This window comes from Salminus brasiliensis, chromosome 1 (genome assembly GCF_030463535.1).
Source record: "Salminus brasiliensis chromosome 1, fSalBra1.hap2, whole genome shotgun sequence".
Classification (NCBI taxonomy): Eukaryota; Metazoa; Chordata; class Actinopteri; order Characiformes; family Bryconidae; genus Salminus; species Salminus brasiliensis.
In genome coordinates this window covers 61,269,684-61,297,477 of record NC_132878.1, presented here as the reverse complement: position 1 = coordinate 61,297,477, position 27,794 = coordinate 61,269,684, and the positions used below count along the sequence as shown (strand labels likewise).

At 41.8% G+C, this 27,794-nt stretch overlaps 4 protein-coding genes across 4 annotated transcripts in view; 2 read left to right on the top strand and 2 right to left on the bottom strand.

Annotated features, from left to right (window-relative positions):
* btbd7 (BTB (POZ) domain containing 7) overlaps window positions 1-10,767 on the top strand; it is a 46,652-nt gene extending 35,885 nt beyond the window's left edge. Inside the window, exons 6-11 of the mRNA XM_072684960.1 lie at window positions 715-875; window positions 1,428-1,571; window positions 1,765-1,954; window positions 2,934-3,112; window positions 3,600-4,004; window positions 5,163-10,767. Of these exons, the coding sequence (XP_072541061.1) occupies window positions 715-875; window positions 1,428-1,571; window positions 1,765-1,954; window positions 2,934-3,112; window positions 3,600-4,004; window positions 5,163-5,819 (1,736 nt within the window). The 3' untranslated portion in view covers window positions 5,820-10,767. The remainder of the gene's footprint in view (window positions 1-714; window positions 876-1,427; window positions 1,572-1,764; window positions 1,955-2,933; window positions 3,113-3,599; window positions 4,005-5,162) is intronic.
* Window positions 10,768-13,452: 2,685 nt separating this feature from the next.
* ubr7 (ubiquitin protein ligase E3 component n-recognin 7) lies at window positions 13,453-20,899 on the bottom strand. Its single transcript, XM_072684961.1, has 11 exons — window positions 20,737-20,899; window positions 19,094-19,227; window positions 18,080-18,140; window positions 17,886-17,981; window positions 17,724-17,777; window positions 17,323-17,428; window positions 16,719-16,834; window positions 15,728-15,919; window positions 15,001-15,172; window positions 14,778-14,839; window positions 13,453-14,530 (listed from the first exon to the last, which is right to left on the bottom strand). The coding sequence occupies exons 1-11, from the start codon at window positions 20,866-20,868 to the stop codon at window positions 14,438-14,440; spliced, it is 1,218 nt and encodes a 405-aa protein (XP_072541062.1). The 5' UTR covers window positions 20,869-20,899; the 3' UTR covers window positions 13,453-14,437.
* A 426-nt stretch (window positions 20,900-21,325) lies between these two features.
* Window positions 21,326-23,165, top strand: LOC140577371 (uncharacterized). The gene is made up of 2 exons (XM_072697330.1): window positions 21,326-21,535; window positions 22,561-23,165. The coding sequence occupies exons 1-2, from the start codon at window positions 21,334-21,336 to the stop codon at window positions 22,683-22,685; spliced, it is 327 nt and encodes a 108-aa protein (XP_072553431.1). The 5' UTR covers window positions 21,326-21,333; the 3' UTR covers window positions 22,686-23,165.
* Window positions 23,166-23,528: 363 nt separating this feature from the next.
* Window positions 23,529-27,360, bottom strand: tmem251 (transmembrane protein 251). The gene is made up of 2 exons (XM_072697316.1): window positions 27,270-27,360; window positions 23,529-26,261 (listed from the first exon to the last, which is right to left on the bottom strand). The coding sequence occupies exon 2, from the start codon at window positions 26,244-26,246 to the stop codon at window positions 25,818-25,820; it is 429 nt and encodes a 142-aa protein (XP_072553417.1). The 5' UTR covers window positions 26,247-26,261; window positions 27,270-27,360; the 3' UTR covers window positions 23,529-25,817.
* Between the last annotated feature and the right edge of the window lie 434 nt (window positions 27,361-27,794).

The window sequence follows — 27,794 nt, the reverse complement described above, 5'->3', positions numbered from 1 at the left end:
TGCAAACAAAAGAAATAAACATGTGAATACCAAAGCATTTGTAAAAGCAACAGTTTTCTGAGAGAAGTGGTGCATTTCCGAAGTGCAGGGGTGCCAGTAGTTTTGCCATGACTTTCTGTTAAGTTGGCCATGACCATAGAAAGCTCAGGTTGAAACGTTATTCCCACAAGCAGCACAGTGTTGCCTAGGATCACATTGGAGGGGGATTGCGGTCACGTTTGTCAACAAAAAGAGAATGTATGGTGCTCTGAGAGTGAACTTCAAGTATGCCTGAACGAGTAATTCTTTTACTAAGAAATGTATGTTTGAGTTTGAGCCATGAGACCTTATGCTTGTGATCCAAGAGTCCTGAATAAATCCTTAGCTTAACTGAATGAATCGGGCAAGAGAACAAAGAACTCTTCATCTGTGTTGCATTGCATTACTGAGATGTATATGAAAAGCATAGAGGACCCTCCAGGCTTATAGATTGCCGGAGCGTGAGAGATTGGTTTCAGAGTGCAGGGTCAGCCAGAGAGCTTTGTTCAAGGGCACAAAAGCAGCAGATAGAGCTGGATATTGATACCAGTAATCCTGTGGAACCCCTTCACTCTCCTCTCCACCCTTATTCTGCAGTCTATACTGTTGATTTAGGAAGTTGATAGTTGTCCTGCCCCTGTTTCTGTGAACTATTCACAATTCATTGTAGTGTGTGTGTGTGTGTTCGTTCTTCAGAGCCCAACTTGCTGAGTGGGACTGCACACAGTGTGAATAAGCGTGGTGTAAAGAGGAGGGATCTGGACCTGGAGGAGCTGAAGGAGATTCTGTCTCCTGTGCTGCCCTGTGTCCGCACCGAGCACATTCTGCCCACCAACAGCGAGGTCCTCTCTGACACTGTAAGTGGCTTACAGGGCTGATCAGATCCACTGGGTATTTATCATAACTCTGTGGAGAAAGCTAGCTTTTTAAGACTTGTAAGCTTGTTTTATTAGATAATTTGCTGGTATTTAATGGGAGAAATGTACTTTTTTTTGCTGCCTTGGGAAGAACACTTCTGTGATATCAGCACTCACCGGCACCTAGTGTTCTAGTGTTTAAACCACATTTGGGCCAAATGAGCTTCAATCTTTGTTTTTCAAAGTAGTTCTGAAGAAACTCCTTATTATTTGTTGCCAAGGGCAGCAGTTTTGATGAACATGAGGCTGAGTATTGCAAAATATTCCCCACAGTAAAAGTAAGATTTGTTAACATATCCTTTGCTGATATTTTCTCATACTTGATTGAAAAGTAATTGTGAACTCAAACATTACTCCTGAACATTTCAAAAGAAGGCAACGTTCCTAAACTATCAGCTTGACAGGGTTTGTCAGGAAAGATGAAAGAATGGAAAACTCTTTTTAATTCCATGAAGGGCTAACCTTGTCCTCTCGTGCTCTGTGTCCTTAAAGCTGAAGCGTGGTCTGATCAGCACACCTCCTTCAGACATGCTGCCCACAGCTGAGGGAGGCAAGGCCAATGCTTGGCTGAGGCAGAAGAGTGCCGGAATCTACGTGCGCCCTCGCCTTTTCTCGCCCTACGTGGAGGAGGCCAAGGTACGCTTTCCTGCATGTCCACCCCCATATACACAGTCATGCATCATACCCAACTTGTCATCACCCAAAGATAGAAACCACACAGTGGAGTTAGAAGTAGCTTCAGCTAAGCACTCTGTGAGTTTGTTTGCCTGTCTGTCAACTTTGTGTGTGTGTGTGTGTGCACATGCGTGTGTGTCTGTGTGTGTGTTAGGCGGTTCTGGATGAAATGATGGTGGAGCAAACCGATTTGGTGAGGCTTCGTATGGTGCGCATGTCCAACGTGCCTGATACACTCTACATGGTCAACAATGCAGTGCCACAGTGCTGTCACATGATCAACCACCAGCAGCTGGCTAGCAGCCAAACAGCTCCGCCCTCAGTGGTGGCCAATGAGATACCAGGTGGGTGGAGTTTACTTTTGTTCGTTCTGGTGCACTTTGGGACACGTTTATTGTTTTTGTTTGTTTGTTTTGTTGTTATTTTTTTTGTAGATGGAAATCCAAATAAAGATGACTTCCCCTTTTTGTTTTTAGAGGGAAATAACAAATTTGAAATTTGATATAGCTCTAGTTGAATAAGAACATTAAAAACAGAAACTCGACAAAACACAACAGCAATGACCTTTTCCTAAGTTCATGTTTAAGCTGCTATTTTTTCAGTTAGGACTAATTGACCCCATTATACCATAACACCTTGAAATCTGTCCCATGCTTTAGTCAGTGTTTCAGACATTTTAATATTAAATGGGATTTCTACTGTAGAAGGCTGTGCAAGGTATATTTCAAAGCTTTTTATAGATGTTTTGTGGGCTTGGCACGTGGGTGAGAATAAATGGCCTTGGTATCTGGCAAGCTTTGCAGTGGTTGTAGGTGGTGCATCTCCATTTCAGCATCAAACTTAAACATGTTTTTCAGGAAATAAATATATATAAGAGAATTTCTTTGTTGTTTTTTGTAGTCCTTTTTTTTTGGGGGGGGGGGGGTGATCCATTTGCATTTATCCAACCAGTGCAATTTTCTGAACTCATTAATAACATTTGGCTGTTATCTAAAGTAAATTGCAAATCCCTACAAGTCTGTAAAAGTCCATTCTATCCTAAGGGCAAATTCTCTATTCTCTTCTCCACTCTTCCCCCAAAGATGAAGTCTGCTGCATTGTGTCCAAAAATGAGATTTTGTTTCTGGACATCATTATGGGGCCTAAGACAATTGGAATAGAGAATAACTGAGCAGTATAATGCCAATTAACGTCTGTCTGTCTGTCTGTGTGTCTCTCTCTCTCTCTCTCTCTCTCTCTCTCACTCTCACTCGTGCTCTTTCTCACTCTTTTTCTTTTGCTCCTCGGTTTCTTTCTTTCTTTTTTTTTCCCTCTCTGCATCAGTTCCCAGACTGGCAGTGGTGAAGGAAATGATTCGTCGGTTGCAGGAGTTACGGCACACAGACCAGGTTCAGCGAGCATACGCACTGAACTGCGGTGAGGGCGCAACAGTAAGCTATGAGTTGCAGATCCGTGTGCTCAGGGAGTTTGGCCTGCCTGATGGAGCTGCAGAACTGCTCCAGGTACCACATCCAAAATCTTGGTTACCAAAATGCTTGTTGCACAATCTGTGATCACCAAATCAGCAAATTATTTGGATGCTATGTTTGGGGAAACATGCTCACTATAATGAATGAAAATGCAATATATTCCGTGCGGTCATTATTACCATTGAATTAAATTGGTAAAGGGCAATCATATACGCAGACAGACACAGTTGTGGTTTTCTTGTCTGTTGCAGCATCATGATGAACATTACAAATGTTGCTTTCAATTGTGAGGGTCATGCTGTCATTTTTCAACATAGAATGTGCGTTGTAGTGCAGTTGTGTATTTATCTGCATCTGTGCGTAAACCGTTAATTACCTTTATTACTCTGGTCCAGTAACTTGGCTTCTTTCCAGCACAGGTTCTGAGTGAATGTTCTTTTTACAGTTTGTCTCTGTCATGTATTTAATCAGCTCCATTCTCACATTTTCTCTGCATTCTCATTTCTCTGCACTCTCCCAGAACCCGCACAAATTCTTCCCTGAGGAGCGTTTTGGAGACGAGAGCCCTATCCTTGCTGTGCGCCAGTCAGGTCGCTGCCGGGTCAACAGCACGCCAGCGGTGGAGAGCATGTTCACAGACCTGCAGGCTCTAGTGGGTTTCCACCCACCCCTCCCACCACCTCCACCTCCCTACCATCCCCCCACCACACCGGGCCACAGCCAGCAGCACCTCAGGACCGGCTGGAGGCCTCGCGTACCCAGCCAGCCACCCTCCCGCTCATTTTCTTATCCATGCAACCACTCACTGCTTCACAGACAGCCTTCCTCTAAAATGGGCAGCCCCATTTACCCACCTGGAACTAAGGCCCTGCCTCCGGACTGCACCAATCCACAGGGGAGGAACCTTAACCCAGACAAACAGGGGGTGAGTAAGGATGGTTAAGGTGCTGTAGTGGAAAGTGGAGACGAGATTTGACCAGAAGGTTTTATCTGAAATGTTATGTATACATCCAGAAGGAGCTGGACAAAAAAAATGAAACCAACTGTATATAACTCGAAATGTTGCCAGGACATGTTTAGTGTCTGAAGTTTCCTTATTAATACAAAATTTATGTAGCTAAGAGGTATTGGAAACTGGACCCAACCAATTAGATTTGCACAAATTGCATGCTTAAACAACACCAAGTTAACTCCCATAGACTTTCATGTGATTTGATGCTGCATGACATACTGTTATGTACCAAATTTGACCGAAGTATGACACGCACATTGAAACAGTAGCCTGAACTTTGTGTGCTTTGTCTGTTTTTATGGGAATTTGGGGAGTAACAGTATGTGTTTTTCCCAAAATAGTCAAGGTATGGAGGTCACAGTTTAATGCATGTGCATGCAAAGATTGATGAGCCTAATGTGGAACCAAAGTTCACCTCCACAGCTTGTCATCGAGGGCGCTCCTAGTAGTGGCCTCGTGGCATGACCTACGTGACACGACCTACGTGACAATAATGGTCATGTGCGCATTAAGAAGTTCAATGAGCGCCAAAAGGCGGGATGAGCAGTTGGTAGCATGGTATATCTTGTGCACGCAACCATGCTTCAAGCGCAAGCCTGTGTGAAAGTCAGCTTTCTTTGCGTGCTGTAACTCTCTGCTGCTGAACTCGAGTCAGAAACTGTCCCCTCTGTCTGCAGGGACTGGTTATTACTCAGTACTCACTGAAACTAGAATGACAGGGTGTGTGACTGAGAATTTTGTGTAATGCTTGTTCTACCTGTTTAACAAAGATATTTCATGTGAGATGAGGGGAAACCCAGTCCTGCAGAAAAATAATTACCCACACTTCCCGCTGTACCAAAATTGTACCGAATAGTGAGGTCTAAACTGTGGAGTGCTGCTGTTTTTTTTTTTTTGTTGTTTTTGTTTGTTTGTTTTGTACCATTACACACCTAATGGATGTAGTGTTAAAAATTACAAATACATATGTTGCCCTAGTCTCCTTAAGACGTATGCGCAGAGGAAGTAAAATTTAAATGCAACCAACCATATGCAATAACAGCTTTTCTCCCTTGTGTCGATTCCACCCAGAACATGGAGCCAGTAATCAACGAGTTCATGCCAGACATTGCCATTGGGGTGTCAGCCATGAGTCTGAAGGATCGGCGGCTCCCGGAAGGCACCATGGAGGTAGACCCTCACGACCAGCACCCTCATATCTCTACAGCTCCCCCGATTGCTCACTGCTACTCCAGCCGGCACCCTCACTCCTCCCGCAAGCGACATGCAGCCGAGCCCAAGGCTGATGGCCCACAGCCTGACTTTCCAGACCTGTACGAGTTCTCTGGACGCCATGCGCCATCTTACAGTGGACCAGACCTTTACATTCACAGCCGGCCCGCAGGTGTAGGGCCTCCTCCCCCTGCGTACTCCAGTGAGCCCCCTGAGGGCCTGCGCCTGGATGTGCTGGAGCAGCCACCACAGAGGCTGGACCTAGCGCTGGTCTCTCAGGGGGCTGGTGCGCAGGCCGCTCAGAGGCTGCAGCCCAAAGGAGAAACGGACCTCACCTGTGGCCTTGGGCCCTCCTCTGAGCCGTATGACGAGTGGCACCCGGGGCGGCGGCCAACCGCTGAGGGGGCAGGATTGAGTCTGATGAGCAGCGGGACAGGGGAAGAGGGAGGAGTGGGGGGTCGGGACCGCAGGTCACCTAACAAGCAAGAATACCTGTACAGGAAGTCTGCACTCTGACCCCTGAGAAGGACTGTGGACTGAAAAAAATATTTGCTAGCAAAAGATGCTTGAGGACTATATGTCCTCACATGTACCCATTGTGCTCATTGAAGGAGTAACAGCTATGTGTGTTAATGAGGGCTCTTAAAGCCAGAGTGACTTTCTTTCAAAAGGCTCAAGGCACAAATCACAGACACTGGTTCACACATGGATTTAAAGCCTTATGTAAGAGCTTGGTTTGGTTGGGTGCGACGAAAGAGGAGCGGAAAAATACACAAGGAATATCTCAATGCTGCAGATCTTTTCCTCAAGCAGTGCACCTTTTTATAAACCCCTGAAACTAAAGTTCACTTGTTCCTCCTGTAGCCCTGGCTGTACAGGAGGTGCAACTGACAATCAGGACAGAAACGAAACCCCAAGCTGCATAAGGATGCAGAACCATCACTGTGCATTTCCATTACTCTCATTTCTTTGCCTTTGAGAGAGCGCACTGGCAGAATAAGGGGAGAGTTATATATTTATATAGACAAATGCATTTTACCTTTCCTTAGGAATAAATTGAAAAATTCCCAGGCAAGAAGCAACACTCTCAAAGGCCTTCACCTCATCCATGGCAAATAGTTTGCTTCTTTTTTGAAGGGGGGATTGGAGGGAGGGGGGAGTAATAGCCTCTGTAATCCGCCCTGCAACAAGCTTGTACATTAGCCTGAGCAATTTAAAACTGGGCTGGAAAGTAAAGAGGAAAACAAATAAAATCCCCTGCCTCCTATATGGCTGTGCAACAGGCATAGCAATTGCAAAGAAGCTCTATTACGTGCGCAGTCGACTCTTTGTTTGGCATGTTTCTCAAGGTAAAACGATGTGTCTACTGTTTAATAATACTCCTGCCATGTCCTCTTCCTCCTCCTCTGCTTGCGTTTCCTCCATGCCTGTTTTTTTTTTTTTTTTTTTTTTCTGTATTACTGCATGGCATATCCTGTCAGAAAGCGGGTGGAATGGGTGGTAATCATCAGCAGGTGAGTTAACCTCTCATGTTTCACTGACCCTCTAGAAAGATCTCAACCAAACCAACCTTAGAACCTCAACATCTTACCATTGTAGTAGTCTTGGACATCCCTGAGTGATGCCTCACACTTCTCCTCTGTCAACTATAATCAACAATTATGATGTCAAGGACCGGTCCTGCAAAAAAAGAGGTGTTTTGAACTTTTAAGGATGCAGAGGGAATTTTGCCTTTTTCTGAGAAATACTATGGCCTAAGAAGCATCACCTGCATACTGTACCTGCATAACCACCCTCAAATTATTCATTTTGTACGTTTTTGTTTTCAGGTGCATGCAAAAAAGAGTGCTGCATCTATTACTGTTATCAAACACCCCTGCTGTTTGAACCTCACCTCAGTTTTCTCTCTTCCTGCTCTCTTTTCCTTGTGAAGAAAAGAAGCTTTCTCAGAATCACTTGTTGACAAATGATAAATATGCAGCCTTGATGTTCAACGTGAATACTCCTTATCTCCTGATTGATGGTACTGTACTTTTTTTTTTATGATACACAAGTGCAACACCTGTGGAATGTCTCAGAATCAGGGATCTGTTGCAGTGGTCAAAATTTCACTCACATAACCTTCATTCTGGAAAGCTGTTATTGTTGTCTGTTGTCCATTTGCAGTGTTGACTTCAGTTCTGTAAAACCATAGGAAAATCTTCAATGTTTCTGGACTACCTTTAAAGCATTTTTGGCTTCTTGATTTGCTACAGATCACAGGTCACTCGGCATATGAGGCTGATGTTCTGCACTCAATTTTAATTAGCTAATGAGTTGATGAAGTAGCGAGACTGGCGCATTCTGTACTTTATTCTTTATCTGTCGTCCTAGCTAGCTTTAGAAATCTTTGGGGGGGGGGGGGTGGCTTGTTGGCATGTAAGCGTAGAATCTAATTTTTGCTGCACTCTCTACCTCTGTTCTTGAGTTGCTTGTGGTGGGGTTGGTTCTACTCATTAGTTCCAAATCATTTCAGTTCTTCAGACCTCCTTAGCCTTACTTTCCAACCAGAAATCGCATCCTTCCCAGCAGCAGGAACCAAATTATTTTGTTCTTTGAGATTCTGGTAGGAATAGTCTCGGCTTCCATCATACATGCGGGATGGTCAGTTCAGCTAAGTCAATAACAGAAGGTTGAAGAAACATGTTATTCAGTGATTGATTCTGTAAAGTGAAAAGAAAAGTGTGCGGGAGGTTGATATTGTCTCGTACTCTACATAGTCATGGTTTGGACAAATGATGTCCTCCCTTCATTCCCTTTTCACCTGTTTGGATTGTGGATTTTTGGAGCTTTTGAAGAGTGAAGTGCTCGTCACAGGCCTTCCATCAATGCTGCTCTCCTTAGCAAGTGTTAAGCCCTCAGCTGCTCGTGCCTCTTGGCTCTGGCAGCACTGCCTTGAAGCCTCTGGGGGGGATTAGAATGATGATGCCTGTGTTGTAAAGCTCCAGTGTAGAGATGTTGCAGAGGATCACCTCAAGAGCTACTGGGCTGGCATCAGCATAGAAACTGACGTTACAAATTGGGTATCGGCCAGTTGTGATGTTTGATGCAGTTTCTTCGTCACAATAATCTTAAAAAGGTAAAATCATCCCATAGTCAACTTTATCATACACCTCTTTTGTGTTGTCCTTTCCTTGTTCCTTCTTATTTAGGTAAATGTGCTGCATGGTTTTTGATCTGTTGTTTACTTGCGTATAGAGGAATGATCGCTGTGTGTTTGTGTGTGTGTGTGTGTGTGTGTGTACAAAGTTTTACAATCAGAACTCACTTATCACTTATCAAGTACCCTGACGGACACAGTGGGATCTGTGCGTCCCTGAGCAGCAGTGGAGGCCCTCGTAGTGGTGAAAGCTTGAGCAGACCGAGAAGGCCGCACTTAGCATGGTAATGCACAGCCTTCTATCTGTTCTGTCTGTGTTTTATACATTCTGTCATATGAACAGTTTTTCAGTCACATGCCGATAAACAAATTGTGAGGGGAACCATCGTCTACACTTTTTTTTTTTTTTCCTCCCATGATAAAAATGCAGATTCCCACATTTAACAGTTCAGCTGCCCTCTGAGGTGTGTCTGCATGGAAGCAGCCAGAGCTCGTCATCTAAACGGTTAGGGTGTCGTCATTGCAAAGGCCAGTTTGCAGCATGTAAATAACAAAGCTGCCGTGGCCGCTGTTTACTTGCAGGCTTACATAGCAAGTGTTTGACAAATTTGCTGCTAATTATCAAGGGCTTGTTAAAACCCCTATTGCAAAGACGGTTCTGTCCCCTCCTTCATGAGTCATTAACTGGTTTAGCTTTTGTAGGGGACGTGGAAGGAAGACGAATGCAATGGTTAATGCAAGTGCACTGTTGCCTTCTCTTGCCTTGTTATTAATTAAATATATCAGTATGTTGACATAATGAAACACTCCCCTCTAACATCACATGGTGTCGTAGCACACGGAGTACATCAGGCTTTAGACCGACGTGGAAGTCGCCCATCATTTGTGGACATTTGTAAACGTTCATAAACTCAGCAGCATAGCCATTTTGGAATACAGTTTGTATTGCAGTAGATGTTGAAATATGTGTCCAATGGATGCAATGGATACTGATGTTGGATGATTATATTCATACCTATCTAACTGACACTTGGCATTTGGCTCCAGAGCATCTCATTTTTCAAGGTTTTTTTGTTTGTTTTTTTTATGCTGACTATAGCAAAGGCTGCACCTTAAACTAACTAGACTTCACTCAATGTATAGTGTAAAACTTTGTCTGGTGCAGTGTCTCTAAAGCTTCTTAACACTGTTGTGTTCTAGATGAATGCGTTCATGCAGGTAATATGAGCAAATTATTGTTAGCCTTAAAACCTAGCAGCTCTGCAAAGGTGTGTGTGTGTGTGTGTGTGTGTGTGTGTGTGTGTGTGTGTGTGTGTGTGTGTGTGTGTGTGTGTGTGTGTGTGTGTGTGTGTGTCGCTCTTAAAAAAAAAAAAAAAGAAAAAAAGACAGCACTACATTTTGGGTTCCACCATGAATTTGACCAAATATGTTTTTGTTTACCGAAAATGCATCTGAAATTTATACCTACCACTTCTCTGCCGATCTGCATATGGGTAATTTTACATCTTCATGCAAAAACAAAACAACCAACATGCAAGAATGAATAAAAGAATATAGAGGGAAAGGTACCAGTTGCACTACACTCTGAAGTAGTTTCACTCTTTGATAAGTGTTTTGTGTTTGCTGTGTTTTTTTTGTGCTAGTCTCTCCTCAGCGTCACTCTTTGCACGCATGTTGTCTTTCCAAGGAGACACAATGCACAATGCCCTCATTCCTAACCCCTGAAGTATTATTTTTTTGCATGGCATTGAGCTATTTAGCTTCCGGCTGCTGCATGGCTGGGTTAAAGGAAGGTTTGTCTACGGATGTGTGAGAGGTAAAGGAAGTTGTATTTGCAGACTGTTTTAGTCGTGATCTCAATATTCCCGCTTTTGCTTTCTCTGACGGAGACAATTGAGTGCCTTCCCTGCCAGAGGCTGGGCTTTCTCCTAACCCCTTATGTCTTATGCAAGCCATTTTTACAAGCCTATGTCAACCAGTCTCTTTGTAATACCGTAGCCAATGCTTATGTACAGTGTTCTGTTTTTGTTTATTCAAAAGAATATTTTTCAAGATTTTTGGTACCTTTGATCAGAAGCCTCGGAAATGTGTTGATGTATGTAAAGTGTAAAGATTTTCTATATATATATAAATATATATAACATATGCGACATCTATTTGGTGTGTATATACACCAGGATAAAAAAATAAGCTTTCTTTTAGATTCTTGTATGGAGTTGTGAGAAGTGTCTATTTTTCTACTCTTCTCTGTTTGGGGGCGTAACAGTGAGCATAAATCTGCAATTAGATGACTAACGTCTTAAAAATAAACAGCTTTGATAGTAACCATGAAGGACTCGGTTCATTTCTTGAAGGTTAATTCAGTCAGACTGCCAAAGACTTGGGGAAAACAGCAGTGAAACTGAAATGCTTTAAGAAAACATTAACATCACAGACCTACATCAACAAAAAAGCATCATTCAGCAATTCAGTAATGTCACCTTACAGATCACCATGATGGATCATAGATTATAGATCATTGCGGATAGGTTATAGACCAGCTCTGACCACTCAAAACATGGACTCCACAAGACCTCTGAAGGCATCCTGTGATATCTTGCACCAATACATTAGCAGCAGATCGTTTTAAGTTCTTTAAGTTGTAAAGTGGGGCTTCCATGGGTCACATCAGTGATCTTTGGGCCCCCCGTGACCCTGTTGCCGGTTCACCAATTGGCCAAGGATGGGATGAGCCATTACATGAAACGGGTACCATTTAAACTTAGCAATTTTTAAATAATTTCATCAAGAGCACATTCTTCCACCTTAGATATTGAAATCCTTATTACTATTATCATTTTTGTTTTTTCATTTTTTATTATAACGTGTTTGTTTTTTTTGTTTTTTTTGTAAATCAGTATTTACACGGCTCAAAAAAAATAAAGGGAACACTTAAACAACACAATATAACTCCAAGTAAATCAAACTTCTGTGAAATCAAACTGTCCACTTGGGAAGCAACACTGATTGACAATCAATTTCACATGCTGTTGTGCAAATGGAATAGACAACAGGTGGGAATTATTGGCAATTAGCAAGACACACTCAACAAAGGAGTGGTTCTGCAGGTGGAGACCACAGACCACTTCTCAGTACCTATGCTTTCTGGATGATGTTTTAATCACTTTTAAATGTTGGTGGTGCTTTCACACTCATGGTAGCATGAGATGGACTCTACAACCCACACAAGTGGCTCAGGTAGTGCAGCTCATCCAGGATGGCACATCAATGTGAAAGGCTGGAGGCCATTCATATCTAGGATGTGTTATTTGAGTGTTCCCTTTATTTTTTTGAGCAGCGTATATAATTAGTTTTCTTTTTATTTTTAGATTCTTGACAAACTTGTTTGAACTTAATCTTAAAATGATTTTGGGACAGGGTGAGTGGCTTTGACCGTCTACGTCAGAAACACTAATCCTGTAATACACATGCTTTTAGCTTCCCTACTCAAAGACTTTTTACCTTTTCACTGGTATAGGCTCCAGTTCAGTCAATTGTCCCATTCAAGCAAGAAGTACAGCCACCCCATCCTATTTTTTTAACAGGTTCTTAAACAAGCATCCTTGTTCAACCAATTTAAAATATTTGTTTGCATTAATAGTGTAAAATAAATTACAGCTCACCTCAAAAACCCAGTTGCAAACAGTGAGGTAATCTAATGTATTAATCTGATCTAATGTGCTAATGGAAACTAACTCAGAGTATGTTACTCTTGAGGACACACTTTGACACAAATGGAACTTGTTTCATAGAGTGACCCAGGTAATGACCACTGCATACCAGGCCTGCCAGAAGTCTTTGAGATGACCCAGTCTAGACCCATGTCAAGTTGCTCAAGATTCTTATGCTTGACCATTTTTTCCAGCTTCCAGGGCATCAGCTACATCAGCTATTCACTTTACATGTCAGTACCTTAACATTAATGTGATGATCGGTGGATCTACAGAAAACACTAAACAAAGAAATTCTTAAAATATACTGTGTGAGAAAAATGCATTCCTCCAAATAATGCAAACTGACAGATTACTATGGACTGTTTCTGAAGAGGTAAATCATGTTTTTGAATGATGTATGTTGAGTGAGGGTCCTGTTTACAAGTTAAAAACATTGATAGCAAAATGCCAAATCCACAGAATGAAAAACTACTCAAACTAATTACAAAATATCTTTATAATTTCTTAATTTTTTCCTTATACAACAGATTTAACTTGCTTTACTTACAGCCCCAAATTTACATACAGCCTGTAATATGTAAGTGGTGCTTAACAGTGCAAAAGCTAACACTTGGCCAACCAGAGTAAGTTCCTCTACGTTTATCCATGCTGGAGCCACTGTAGGCTTCTGGAGTGGCTGAAAAGGCTAAAGGTTAACCTAGCCAACTGGCTATAATCTCTCCCACTGGACACAAACAGGACCCAGCTAGAACAGCAACACCATCCCATAAAGCTTTGGAATAATGACCTAAATATGTTCGTTTTGCTTGCTACAATTCTTGACTACAGTTGGCTATTCTACTTAGCTCACGTGAGTGATCACCACTGCTGTAAACCAGCCAATAACAAAGCTTCTGATTTCTTTTTCACAAGCCTTCCATAAAAGGAAAATCATGTTTAATTCTAAAGAAAATATTAGGGCTAATAAATAGGTTTGTAAACCACTTATCACTTTTCTTCCTAACCAGTCACAAACTGTTGTTAAATAACTTGAAGGTGACAAAAGGTATTTTAACAAACCAATGAAAAAAAGCTTGATGCTGGAGGACAGCCTGCCACAGCCAGCTCAAATGATGCATGACCCCAAGAGGTCTGCTCATTGATCTATATCACATGTAAATTTTGATTACAGTAGCTTTGAAGTGCTTAGGACTATTTCTGCCAAACAGTCACTGCTTCCTACAGTGTTGAACAAATTAACCAGTTCCAGCATCTCCATTAAAGTGAATATTTTTGGGAGCACACTAATGAAACCCACTGAAAGTATTAATATGTTTATTTCTCAAAGATACATGTACAAAGTAACAGAAGATCTACAAAGTAAACAGATAAAACAATTATAATAAAACTACTACTTGGTCACAACCGTCATCAAAAATGGCCTGGCGTATTTAAAGCCCCAATCAGGATGTGCTTTTAAGAGGGTAATAACATGTACACTGATGTCCATCTCTCCAGCCAACAGGCTGAAGCTGAACAGCTGTGCAGGAATCTGTTCAGGGTGCACCAAGCTTCCAACACCAGTGAGAAACATGCAGAAACATTCTGACTGGGGCTTATGCCTTTAGCATTTAACCCATACAGATATCACAAGGACTGGTTACGGTGCTTGATATGCATCATTAAGTGGTTGTGTGATTTGGGTTTTCCTCGTGCTAATCAGCTAAAGGCTTCACTGATATTGCCCCCTCCAACACACACATCCACAAACCCCTACTATTAAACCACCTCATAAGGGTTAGGAATTTGACTTGTCAACTTTCTAAACAATTACTGTCTTGGTATAAAATGGCTGTATTGTTAACTGCTACAAGAGAGAACTCCTGAGGAATAAATGGGCATATATGGACAAGGCATCACAGAGAACTGCTGTCTCATTGTCTACCATAGTATTAAAGTTCACTGTAGAAGTGGGGAAACCCGATGCTAGACGAGCATCAGAAACAAGCCCTGAAATGCACAACCACTAAAATGTGCAGCTGATCGGTCTGCTCCAACTCTTACCCTGCTGAAAATGATCAAAGAGGACAAAAAGAAGAAGAGAAAGAAAAAAAAAAAAAGAATCTTTGGGAATAATCAACCAGATGCATAACCCACAAGCTCAAAACTAACAGCTGTAAGAGCCTCTGGATTCATGTCTGCATATATTTAGAAAACTGAACAGGTTTGCTGTTGAGGGGTCGAGGACGTTGGGGTCAACATGTAGGTGGGCCGGCTATAGTATGGTTTTGCTGAGGGACGGTTCAACTGCAATAGTATTGACCAGCATTGGCCCGCCGTCTTTTACGACTCTGCTGCTGCTCGAAGAAGTGGCGTATGTCTTCTGGGGTCACCACCTGCATGAGCAAGGAAACATATGGTAATAATTTACATTACAACAGCAGGCAGGAGTGCAACACAACATACTGCATCCTTATGCATTACTCAACAGGAGTCCCAATTTCAGGACCGGCATCAAACACGTTTAACCATCTGCCTACTGTATCAAAACTTATTGAATCAAGGTTCAAACTCCACTGCATTAAAGCAAATTACGAATGCAAGGTCTCCCTGTCAGAAAGCTCTGTAAGAAAAGCAACATACCTTGCCCTCTGCGGCAAATCTCTGCAAGTAATCTTTCAGCTCCGTCTTCATGTCATTATACTCTGGAAAAAGACACTGAATAAGCACTGCACTGCCAATCTAGCAGCTATTCCAACTTTTGATTATCCCAAAATGTGAACTCTGGGTAGCTTAGCACTGCACTTTATTTAAAGCAGGTTTATTCAAAATAATAATACTTCACTGCCTCGAAGTCTCTGCTCACCATGAATGATCTCGAGCTGCTGAACGCGATTCAGGTTGTCCAGGGCAGACATCAAAGGGTCACGGCCTTCCGCCCCACTTGCCTGCTCTGTGGTTTTGCCCTTGTTCTCATAAGCAAGGACCGTATCCGTCTCATCCAGGAGGAAGGCCACTCCAGCGTCCATGAACAGATTCTGCAGTCAGACCATCAGAGGGCAACATGCTTAAGTCTAACTAAACCTGAGGTCAGCAGGAAATACTGGGCTGAATCACCAGTAGAGCATTTTCTTTCACACCAAAGTGTGAAGAAAAACAAAACTGCTGAACTAAAAACTATTCACAGGGTCAAGAACAACACGGCCACGCATCCAGTCGACTTCAATCGGAAGAGTTGAAGATCCATTTAAATTAAATCTCTGCTTTAACTGATTGATCTACTGCCGAAATTCTCCCAACAGACACCTCCTTCCCACTGCTAGTGTGATCATTAGTTCCATTTCCCTTGGAAATAGTCTATTTTGGTTCATTTGCCTCCTTTGATGTTCTTCCAAATGTTTAGCGCAATGAATTCTCAAAAACCCCAAAATACTGCAGTGTGACTTTCTCCCCACTACGGTTCAGGCCTAATTTAAATAAAATCAAGCACACAACGAGACGCCTATTATCAGGGATGGTGTCATCTAAGCTGCACGCCCAGTCAGTGGTCTGCTGTAATAAACGCTGGTTTATTTAGGCCTGGTGTTTTGTACCTTGCAGTGGGTGCAGGAACAGAGTTTGGTGCGCCAAGCAGCAGGCCAGAACACAGCCCCCTGCTGAGCTCTACTGTGCCCAGAGGTCTTCATCTCTCCAAGCCTGCAGGCTGAGTATGAGCCCTCAGCCGAAGAGTTCTCAAGCTCCTGGAGCTTCCGCTTGCAGCCCGCCGTCCCGTTCATCTCCACCTGCTGCATGTAAAGGGGCACAGGAGCAGAGAAGCACAGGTTTCACACAAGGCAGCCACTTAAAGGGCCTGCTTACACTGAGCTGCCGGTTTATTTACTCCTAAGCTGCATCTACACTCACTGGCCATTTTAGGAGCAACACCAACCATATAGGTGCTTTTAAAGCCATACACTGGTTTACTGTGACTGTAAACCAGGGGGGGGGGGGTCGCAGGCATGGTAGGGACTATTGGGACCACTATGGGACTACCACAGGGCTACCACTGAACAGGTAATATTTAGGTAGGGTGCCATTCTCAGCATAGCAGTGATGCTCGTCAACGCTCATTACCATGCCAGAATTACTGATGTGCTGATAATGGAGCGTGGGTTGAGAAAAACATTAAAACAGCTGAATAAAACTTAATATCACTACAATTCAATTGTGCTAGGAACAATAAGAGTCACATAACAGACAAACAAATGCTCACATAACAAGAACACATCATACTCTAGTGATTTAAAGCTCAACCACCTACAATTCCTAACTAAAAAAATAATAATAATAAAAAAAAGTGGGCTACTGCCACCTCGTGGTGAGCAATGACATCACATGGTCATTTCATAAAGACATTTATAACTACAGCTTCCTATTTTATTTCACTCATTTCCTTCCAGATAAGTGTGATCATTGACCATTATTGTTTAATGTTTTAAAGCAGACACCATTCTAAGTCTAGCTCTAATCAGCTTGCGGATACCAGCAGCTGGAGTGATGTAATTATATTGTACTTGACCTCTTGACTTGAAACAGACATGCTACCTTATCGTCCACTGGGCTCTTAGTAGCCTCCTTTTCAGGCTTTTTCTCCTCTTCGTCATGTTCCACCTCTACTTTTCCTTCCTCTTCTGCTTTACATACTTTGAGTACAGGAGGCACTGGTGAGAAAAACATGTTGTTGTGGTTTGTTTTTGTTTGTTTTTTGTTTGCATATATTAATCCATACCATACAATACAATACATGCTTACACTTTGTATTTATTTCATGTGATTTACTTTGTTTGTAAAAAGCAGCATCCACATGCATGTTTTAAAGTTAGAAACAAATACACAGTCTCCATCACACAAAGAGCTAGTATTTCTATTTTTACCACTTTGGACATAATTTGAATCTGGCTGCTGTTCTTCACATTGCAAGAAACATCATTATTAACAGACCAATAAAATATATCAGAATAAAAACTTTACACTGAACCCCATTGAAAGTTAAAAGGGTTTCCTGTAAAGTGGACAATTCAAGGTTTTTGTGTGAAAGAACTGATACATACACAACTTGGTGAAATGACACTATGCCTTGCCATAAGACAAAATTGCTAATTCAATAATACGACAGGCTTTGGCTGAACAAAACACAATGAAATATTACCAGCAATGTGGGCAGCATAGGTCCAGAGGAAAGGAGATTTATTCATGCAAGACTCGCAGATCATTTCCTGAAGCTCTACACACTCTGGCACCACACAGCCCAAGTGCTGCTCAAGAGGGTGGGGTCAAAACAAGAGAGCAGGAGAGTTACTGACATTTGTCTATTTTACAGAAAGCCGTTCAGTCATCGTATCAACACCACCTGCCTAATATTGAGCATCTCCTCTTTGTGCCACCATAACAGATCTTGTGCACTAAACTCCACAAAGATCTTGGGCATGAACGCCACAAAACCTCTGAAGGTGTCCTGTGGTATCTGGCACCAATACATGATCGGTACTGACCATTGATTCTATCTCCTGCATAACCCAAAGTGTAACTACAATCTAGTGTAAAACTCACCCGACCATGCAGCCAGTCCTCACAGACGATGCACTGAATCATCTCATCAGGAACCTAAAAACAAGAAGAACGAGAGAAAGGGATATTTTCAATTTGTCATAAGTGAAGCTAAAGAACAAAACAGTTATAACCAAGCAGGAAATAACCGATTTAGACTTTTACCTCATCCTCTGGGTCTGGGTAAGGCCTGTCACAGGTGCAATACAAGCCAAAGAAATTATGACTGTATTTGTTCCCAGAATTCACTTTTTCCTTCTCCTGTGATAACAGTGGGACATGATCATGAATGCAATTAGTACCATGAAGTGTGAAAATAGAGGAATAAAGGGGGGGGGATGTGGAAGAGCACTACGCACCGGGAATAACTTGCATTCAGTCTCCCCAAACTTGTCATTTCCACAGTCACATCGGAAATTCCTGTAGAACAAGACATCCTTCATTATGAGTGATGAACTCCCACTGCAAAACCATGCACTGAACTGACAGATTCTGAACACAACTCAATCATAATAAACGTAGCGCTGGTCAACATACATCATATGGAGAAAAGTACTGGGACACAACTCAATCATTAAACTTAGGGGTTTCATTCAGTCCCATTGCCACATATGTATGACATCAAGAACCTAGCCATGTAGTCTGCCCTTCCACACATTAATGGAAGAAGGGGGTCATTCTAAAGAGCTCACTGAATTCCAGCATGGTATTCCAGCATTGTTGCCATCATCGCAACAAGTCAGCTTCTTTCCTACTGGAGTTTCTACGACCAACTGCGTGGTAGTGGTATTACTGACCAGCCAAAGCGTTTAGGAACCACAGCATTTCAGTTTAATTGTATGCCTTCAACTTTATGAAAGCAAAGCAAGGTCCGGTTTGGTTTGCCTGGCCCACGCTCAACCCTAACCTCAACCCCATCAAACACCTTTTGGGATGTAGTAGAAAGGCTGTCTCGTCCAACATCAGTGTCTGACCTCACCTCTGGAGGAAAGTGCAAAACCTCCCACAGACATACTCCAAAATATAGTAGAAATATAAGCAGAAGCTGTTATAGCTGCAAAGGGGGAAATACCTCCATATTTTCACCTATGAATTTAGAATGGGATGTCAAAGGCTACTGCTGGTGTCCCAATACTTTAGTCAGTACAGTGCTTCATCCATTCAGCATAACATGCTTTTCATTTGACAGACAAGTGTTACATCAATGCAATGGTGCTCAATTCTATTTTGTTTATTTTCCTCAGGGTGCATTAATATAATGGCAACACTACACGTATTAATGATGATACATTTATCAATACATGCAAGCATTACATATACGCTAAAAAGCAGCAATGAGCTCATTATCCCTTAAGAGACACTGAGTGGTATACCTCTTGGTATAGAGCTCAAATAGTTCATGGCCCTCATGGCACTTGTAGGAGCAGGCCAGGCAAATCCCTGCAGGTTCTCCTCCCTTTGGTGTACAGGTGTTGCATGCATATAGAGCTTGACGCTTCACGTAGCCCTAAGCAAATAAAAACAGCAGCATCAAATGAAACCAGTTCCTTTGAAAATAAAAGACATATCTGGAAGAAGAAGAATTTTCTATTATATATTGTTAGTTATTTAGTTCCTGCTGTTTACATGACTTACATAGAAATCCGACAACTGAGAAATCAGTCATTTGTAAGAAGGCACTGCCCAACTAAAACTACTGGGGTATAAAATTTTAATCTAATCTAAAATATATATATATATATATATAAAAAGTTACATTAGCTGGTGTTATCAATCGTCAAGACTTTAAAAGAAGGTACAAAATAGGGACTGCTCACATTTCTAAATCAGTCTGGCTCTGGTAAATACTGTTCTTTTGAATGAACCAGGCAGGCATTGCATCTACAGCCATTACATTAAACAGGTCGATCATGATCTTGCCCCAGTGCTTGTAGGTCAGGCAGCAGACACGGTCCCCTCTCTCTTCTGTAAAACTATCACATACATGTTCAGACATTCAGGCAGTGTTGGGTTAAAAGAAAACAAAATGGCCGACTTGGACTGTTTTTGTTTTTCATCCAAAATGTTCATCCAGCTCCATCCACATCTGCAGTCCGAGCCTGACCCGGGTTACAGCCCTGCACTCCTGAGCTCGACGAGCAGTAACGCTGGAGGTCTACTTTGTTGTGAAGACCAGATGGTCTAGTCTGGCCCCAGTCTGCTAGCTGTATTACAGTATCACAGACATCAGGGCGTTGTGGATCAGACTGATCTAAGCCGCTAGCTAACTTTCTGTAAGATTTTCTCAGAGGTTTTTTTTCTTAAGAAAAAAAAACAGAGGACACTCGTCTTGGTGCGTGTGCGTTTCGCCACCGTCCCCGTGCTAGCTACTGCTACCTAGCTAGAAACTTCACAGATCTAGATAGTGCTAGATGTCCAAAAGTATCCAGACACCACTTCTATTCAGAGAGTCCTGCCACCTTTAAAAAAAATCTCAGCCCTTTAACTGCATACTCACAGTGTGTGTGTATAGCTCATCTTATCAGAAAAGACCTGTCAGTGGAATGGAGTGTCCTGGAGCAGGTAGCTAGCCCAAGCTACAGATGAGCCTAAGGTCTTTAAGCCCAATACCAAGGATCATCTAGAAAGACAGCCAGCTAGCTATGAAGCCCCCCTGCACTGAACTGTGGACCAGTTAAACTGAGCTCTCTTCAACAAACATCCCTGAGAGTAGTTGAACTAGTGCTAGCAGAACCGATCATCAAACAACAGTACCTGGCCTCACTAGCTAATCCTCCTGCGGATGAACACAAGCAGAATTCTCACAGCAAATGGTTCAACATCTAGTGTAAAGCCTTCTCAGAGGAGCAGAGGGTGTTACTGCAGCGAAAGAGCCACAAACGCCCAATTAAAGCCATTGATTTCAGAAGAACCGTTAGGCGAGCAGGTGTCTGTAAACTTTTGGACAAGCAGCCGGCCAGTGTATTTTCACAGATCGCGAACCGCCCACATTCCCAAGTTACACAAACATGTTTACCTCTGGATAGGAGCACTTTTCTGAATCGCTGCCTCCGAGCACAGCTGAAGCTTCTTGCTCCAGCTCCTCATCCTCCTCCAGCACATCCACCAGAGACACAGTCGCCTCCTCACCGCCCTCATTTGCCGCCATCCTTGAAGAGACGAGCGCAAAAATAAAAAAAAAATGGTTTCCAGTTCCTGTTTCCACACCAAAAGTATTCACCAGGGGCGGGGACTGGAAAGTACAAGCACTCAAACTAGAGCAACGGTACGCCAACACACCGATTTACTGAGACCATATCTGTCTCTGAATTTTACAGCAGCGATCTTCCACAGCGGAGTAAAAACAGGAGTTAAAAACAACAACAACAACAACAATAACAACAACACGGCCGTTTCCGGTTTATGTAAATCAACCCAGCTTTGGCGGGAAATCCCAAACTTGTCAAATGCTCATCTTTTTTTGGTTCCTCAATGGTCGTCGACACTTAAATGTTTACTGCTCATTGATCATGTCTGTAAGTCCTAAAAACGCTGCGGTTACAGAGTTCAATAAACCCCTTTTCCGAAAGCTGCGCACCGGACGCGGTCAGAGTTCAGAGGTTACAATAACAACATGGCAGCCTGCGAACTGAAAGGGGAGCTGAAATACAGAGACGGACAGACCAAAACATTTACAGTCCGAACAGAGAATAACTTGAAATCAGTGATCAGCAGCGTCAAGAAATTAAGTTCAGATGTCTCGGAGGTTTTGACGAGCCTCGTCGAGCAGGAGAAGTGTTTAACTGCTAGTGGGAATGGAGACTCTCGTGTGGACGGTAAGGGAGGCAGATCGGCGCTAACGCTGGTCAAGGGTTTTGTGATTGTCTGTAATTATAGTCTCCAGTCAGAGTTTGGTGGCATTGCAATATTCTTTTTTTCTGCGAAATATATTAAAAATGCACATATTTTCACCAAACTTCAATACAAGCCACTTCAAGTCAGGGATCCAACATATGATCCTGACAGTGCGCTCAGTGTATACACCATTGGGGTAAAATCAGTATCCCTCTGTCAGGTCATGGACATTTTCCTTTGAGGATCAGACAGTTAGTATCAGGTTGTGGCGTTTAATTAAACTTGCCGTTAATGACCCTGCATGTGCTGCGATGTGGTTGTTGTGCTGCACATATCGCGAGGACAGTGCTGAAACTATATATTGTGCAGCGCCAATTTTAATCCTATCAGAATTGATTAATATTTCAAACCCGATATTTGACGATCTATCAGGGAACGACTTGTTAAAGCGACATAGATTAATGATTTCTTAAACTGAAGGTATATTTTTACCTTGATATTTAAGGGGCTCTGTTAAAATCAACTACTGCACTGAGAGGTCTACCATTTTATTAATTATTATAATATAGTTCATTTAAGTATGCACTTTATTCATTTTACAAATAAATGTTCTGTTTCTTCATGGTGCTAATCTTGGAGGATGTAAAGGTAAAGGTGCATGTATTTGTCACTGTACTATGCACAGCAAAATGTGTCCTCCCATCTGTGGTAGTGAACACACACACAATAGTGAACAAGGGGCAGTGAGTACACACACCCAGAGCTGTGGGCAGCCAACTCCAGCGCCCGGGGAGCAGAGAGGGTAGGATGTTACCTCATCTACACCCATCTACAACTGTCTAGTAACTGGGGAAGGGGCTACTGTTTTAAAGTAGCTGGGAAAATACAGTAGGAAGTAGCTGAATGGACTAACTGCTACCTGGGTACATTTGGACATAAAGTGCACCCTATGCAATAATGCCTTGTTTTAACCACTTAAACACATTTTTATCACTCTCACTTTCAGGTGAAGAGGAGGAGGAGGAGGAGGAAGGTGACGGTGATGAACAAGACGATGTAGAAGAAACGGCTGTACTCAAATCAAACTCAGGAGGACCTCCAGCGAAACGTCTGAAGGCTTCAAAGTCTTGACCTTGTGTTGTTCCTATGAAATGGATGCAGTGGGGAAACACTGCAATGCTGAGACAGCAGCATGATGAATGATAATGGGTGGAGGTGTGAACTTCTCCACCCTCACTACAGCAGCTCCAGATGTCGAGATAGACCTTCAGACACAGAAGCTCAGAGATGAGCTACGTTCTGGGTGGCCACACTTTTTGTGCCAAATTTAGGAAAGCGTCTCTCCTTGGGAAACATTTGAAATGTTTTTGTTGTTGTTGGACATATTGGAACTAATGAATGGAGACATATATTAATGGGAAGGGAAGAGTAATGCCTTTTTTCCCCTATGATAACCCAGACCACAATCACACTGTAGTAGAATTTAATTTTCTAAATAAATAAGGTTACCAGACAAAGGGACACGACTACAGTTTTTGAAAATCATTTCCCGGCTGATCTGAGATATATTAATGATTTATTAAACTTTATTAAACTGAGGTTTTAAACAAGGCTTTAAGTCTGTGAATAGTATTTTTTAACCTTGATTTTTTTTTTACCTTGATATAACAGTTCAGTACTAATGTCGCTAACATAAGACACAGATTTCCCTTTACACATTTACCTTTACTCCCAGTACAGGAACTGCAGGCTAAAGCTGATCTCTAATATTTTTCAATTATCACCTGATGTAGATGTGGATACCTAAATAATTTTGTATGGAATTCTTAACCTAAACAGCCATTTGAAATCCAAATCTCAATCTCACCAGTCACACACTTTTTAAAGATCATTTACTATTATCCTGATGTTCTCATGCGTCCCTACTCTGTATTATATAAAACTTGTTTTTAATAATGGCAAGTGAAGACAGAACACATTTCCCCCCAAAACATTTATTAGGTCTCTTTTCTTATTTTTAAATCACAGTGCATTGAAATTGAGAATAAAAAGGCAAGTAAATCACTAGTACCCCAGCATAAATATCCATCAGTATAAAAACACATACAAGCCCTTTTAGACCAAAAACACATGATTACCACTGCCTAATTTTTGCGTGGTTTACAAATGCCTAAACCCATCCATACATTATGAACAATGAAATGCAGTGTTTCTACTAATAAGCAGCGTATATAAGACTTTAACCCTGGGTCTTTGGCACAAGCCTAATCAAGAATACAGCAAATGGGCTAAAATAATGCATTTATTGAGCAACTTATGGAATTAAGTCAAAGCCATTTCTAGATCATAGTGATCACAGTCCAAAAACAACTGACTCAACAGATCTAAAACATGAATTGATGCACAAGTTGTTTTCGTTTTCCTGAATTCTGTAAGTACCAAGAAGCTGTATTGAATGAGTACAAAAACAGTACACAAGATTTTAGAAAATACTAAACCAATGTGGGCTACAGTAATGTCAAAGACGAAATAAATGGAGGTGTCGAAGTAAAGATATGGAGTCTGTAATCTGGGCTGGGAATATATGGAAACATAGCATGTAAGACAAGGCAAGCTAATGAAGCTGTATGTGCAACTGAAAGCAGGACACAAAAAATGTTCATTCCACCTTTAAACGGTTACTACGTTGCACTTTCAGACAAAATCATTGAGTGAGAGCCCCGTTCAGTCGCTTAAAAAGCGTGATTATCACGAACAACAAAATCCATTTAAGCACAAAACCAGGGGCACTGATCGTACTTGGACGTAAAATTCAGACATGAAAACGTTCTTAAAACAGATCATTATGAAAGTGTGTCCTTTCATGAAGGTCCCCTTATACAACATTTCATTTTGTGATATTTGATCTTTATGTAAATCTGGAGTAAAGTTTCAACAAACCACATTAGTTGGCAAGTGTATTAACATTGTGGAAACACTTGGTTTGGAGACAAGATTTAGGAATGGGGCCAGTGCTGTATTCATTGTATATATGCCCAACTCTATAATAAAAGCACATGGCTTGGTGCCAAGTACCCCCCCCAAAAAAAAAAAAAAAAAATAATAATAATAATAATAACCTTAGTTTTAAAATAATCTTAACTTTTGTGGAAGGAGTTGTTTTAGTAATACTTTAGCTGCCACCTTACGATGGGTTTAGCTGTACAATACTTCTGGAAACACTTTTCTACTTATTTAAAGTCATTTGTCAAAAAGCACTACTGATCTGGAATTGCAGTGAACGGTATTTCATGGGTGGAAAAACACTGAAGGTACCAGATCTAAATTAAGATCGAGTTAAATCAGCTGCTTAAGTGAGTCAACGAGTCACATTTGTCGTTGTAGCGCCATTGTTTCTAAAGCAGGGTTTCAAAAGGACCACCCTACTAGTTCAGATCTTTAAAAAAAAAAAAAAAAAAAAACGCTACAAACATGTCTTGTAATAAATCTGTTGGAAACAGAGTGTGATTAAAAGAACACCACTGCAACATTAGGTTTACGTCTTCTTAAAAAGAACAAGTACAAACATCTTATTAAAGGGGAATTTCACAGATTTTTCAAAACTTAATAGCGAATTCAGTCACTGAGGTAAATGAGGTCATTGAGAGTGTTTTGCTCTGAAATGGTTTATTATAGAGAAACTTATTAACTCAAGGGTCACAATGTCCACAACACAAAAACAGACATTTCCCCCAGATGATTTTCCAAAACTATCAGCGAACCTGCACCTGTCTTCTGAGCTTTGTATATGTACGGTTTATGATGGTTAGATAGTTGTAAATACGGAAAGTTTGTTTTCTTTGGGAACTATTTTGGCTGATAATGTCCTGAATGTACCTCTTCTCCAGTAATGCATTTTTAAAAACACGTTTTATGCCAAAAACAATGATCATAAGACAATGTCTCAGGCATCGGAGTCCTGAGTCTGCCCCTGTCTACGAATCTGGACCCTCAGGTACAAGTCTCACTGTGCAGATTTCAAACCAAGCCACTCTGAATGACTACAGTTACAGTTAATATTGAGCTGTGCAGAAATGTTGAAAAATCAGTGAAATTCCCCTTTAAATGATCTCATGACAGGATTTCCTGCAATATTTATCAGGACTGTGATATTCATCAAGTGCACAAAAGTTGTATACACATCTGGCTCCTCTAGCCTTCAGGAACCCTTAAGGGCATGGTGATCGAAGTCCTGCCCCTCATCCCGACCAGCAGCTGGCCCCACTAGGTGTCAATCAGTTGAAGCCTGCTGATCTGATTGGAGGCCTTGGCAAAGGTCTGGTGTCGGTTGCAGAGAACAGCCAGGCATATGGGCAAGATGCAATAGCCCACAGTCTTGGGGTCCGCCCTGGTGCATGAGTAGAGGAAAAGGAACACTTGGAGATAGGGAATAAGGAAAATGGTGGCCCAAACCCAGAAGGGCAGTAGCAGCAGCCTGGTCTTCACACTCTGTGTCCAAGAGGTTACAGAAGAAGAGGGAGAAGCAGCATCTGCAGTCCACGGCATGTGTGTCCCAGTCACCTTCTCCACCTGCGCGAGGGTGAGGCGGTTGTAGGTCTGGTTAATCTCGAACATATAGTAGACTGCAGCAATGCTAGCCAGCAAGTACAGGCCCACACCAATCCACCCCATCCGCTGGCGGAAATTCATCATTCTCCATGCTCCAATCTGAAAGGTAAACGCATGCAGAGAAGATTCAGATTCATATCACAATACTTTCTGAATATATCATGGTATCAGATCATCCTGAACTTTTTATTAAGAAAGTTAACAATCCTAATTCTAAATTATTCTAAATATAGGTCACTGCTGACACTGAAGGCAAAACTCAAACATAAAATATATAATAATTCATCCATAATCATGTGTGTTTCTGTATCCAGACGTTTTTTGTTTATTATTATGATTAATTTAAATGACTGTGCATAGATTTTAGACTTTTCTTGAAGCCAAGACAGCCTGAAGCACAGTAAATGTATTGCAGTTGACTGTCAGGGTCTGAACATCAGGCTTAAAAATACACAGAATCTACTCAAAGCCATTGCTGTATTACACAACAGATTTTTGCACATTTAAATAATAGATTTAATACTCATTATCTATCAAATATATCGAGAAACTTCAAAATACATTTGAAAAACAACTGCATGCCCGGTACTAATGTAGAGGATACATAGCCCCACTCCTAGTTTTCCCAAGTCACAACTGTAGCTCCTTAATGTTGGGTCAACAATGAAGCCCTTGCTGAAGCCTACGTTAAGATAACCACTCATGTTTATGAATTACAGCACTGACATTAATGTATGTACAGTATGGCCTGCTGTCCACTGTCTGAGTAACTCTGTAAGTGTTAACATATGTTTTTTGTGAACCTTCTCCTGGGTTGCTGGTTCAGAAACACTAGGAGGGAGCACACGTCTCTATGTGTGTCTGATCTGGTCTGTGGGCAAAAGTGGCAGAAAGAAAGCTTCTCAACAAAACCATTCCTGATGTAAAGGGTAACAACGGTCTGTCCTCGCTTTTACAAAACAACCGAGAGACAGAGAAACTTCAGAAGTAGCCGGTTAGCAGCCAAGCACCTTAAAGATCTGCTGCAGATATCACAGCAAACCACGGCCGTGTCAGGCCGGACAAGGCTGGCGGAAATAAGCAGCACTTGCAGACACTGATACTCACTGTGGGCTCATGCTCGGTCCATTTCGAGGCTCTTAAACGATGAGTCGATCAACAACTGGCTGCGGTTTGTTGTCATATGACTGAGTTGAACGGTGATATCCGGGGTCCAGTGGAAGGCTTGTTGGTGAGTTTAATGGCAGCGCTGTGTGCAGTGCTGCCCTCCAGAGGCTCGTCTTAGAAACGCACGTTCTGAGTGTGCTGCAGATGACCACAGCCAGTGCTTCTCAGTCCTGATCTTGGAGGACCACTGCCCTGCTGTATGTTTTAAGCCTGAACCTAGAATAAAACATGTAATATCAAATATATGACACTATTAAATATTGTTTTTCTAAAATAATTAATTAATTTAAATATTTATTTATTTATTTTTTTAAATATTTAGGACTGTGATTCACTTCTATTCAATTATAAATGTACATGTTTCATTCCAGAAATGAACTCTCTGCCTGGTTGTTATATTGTGTAAGGTCCACTATGATGTCTTGTTAAGAGATGCAGAGCAAATTAAAAAGTATAAAGCCCAAG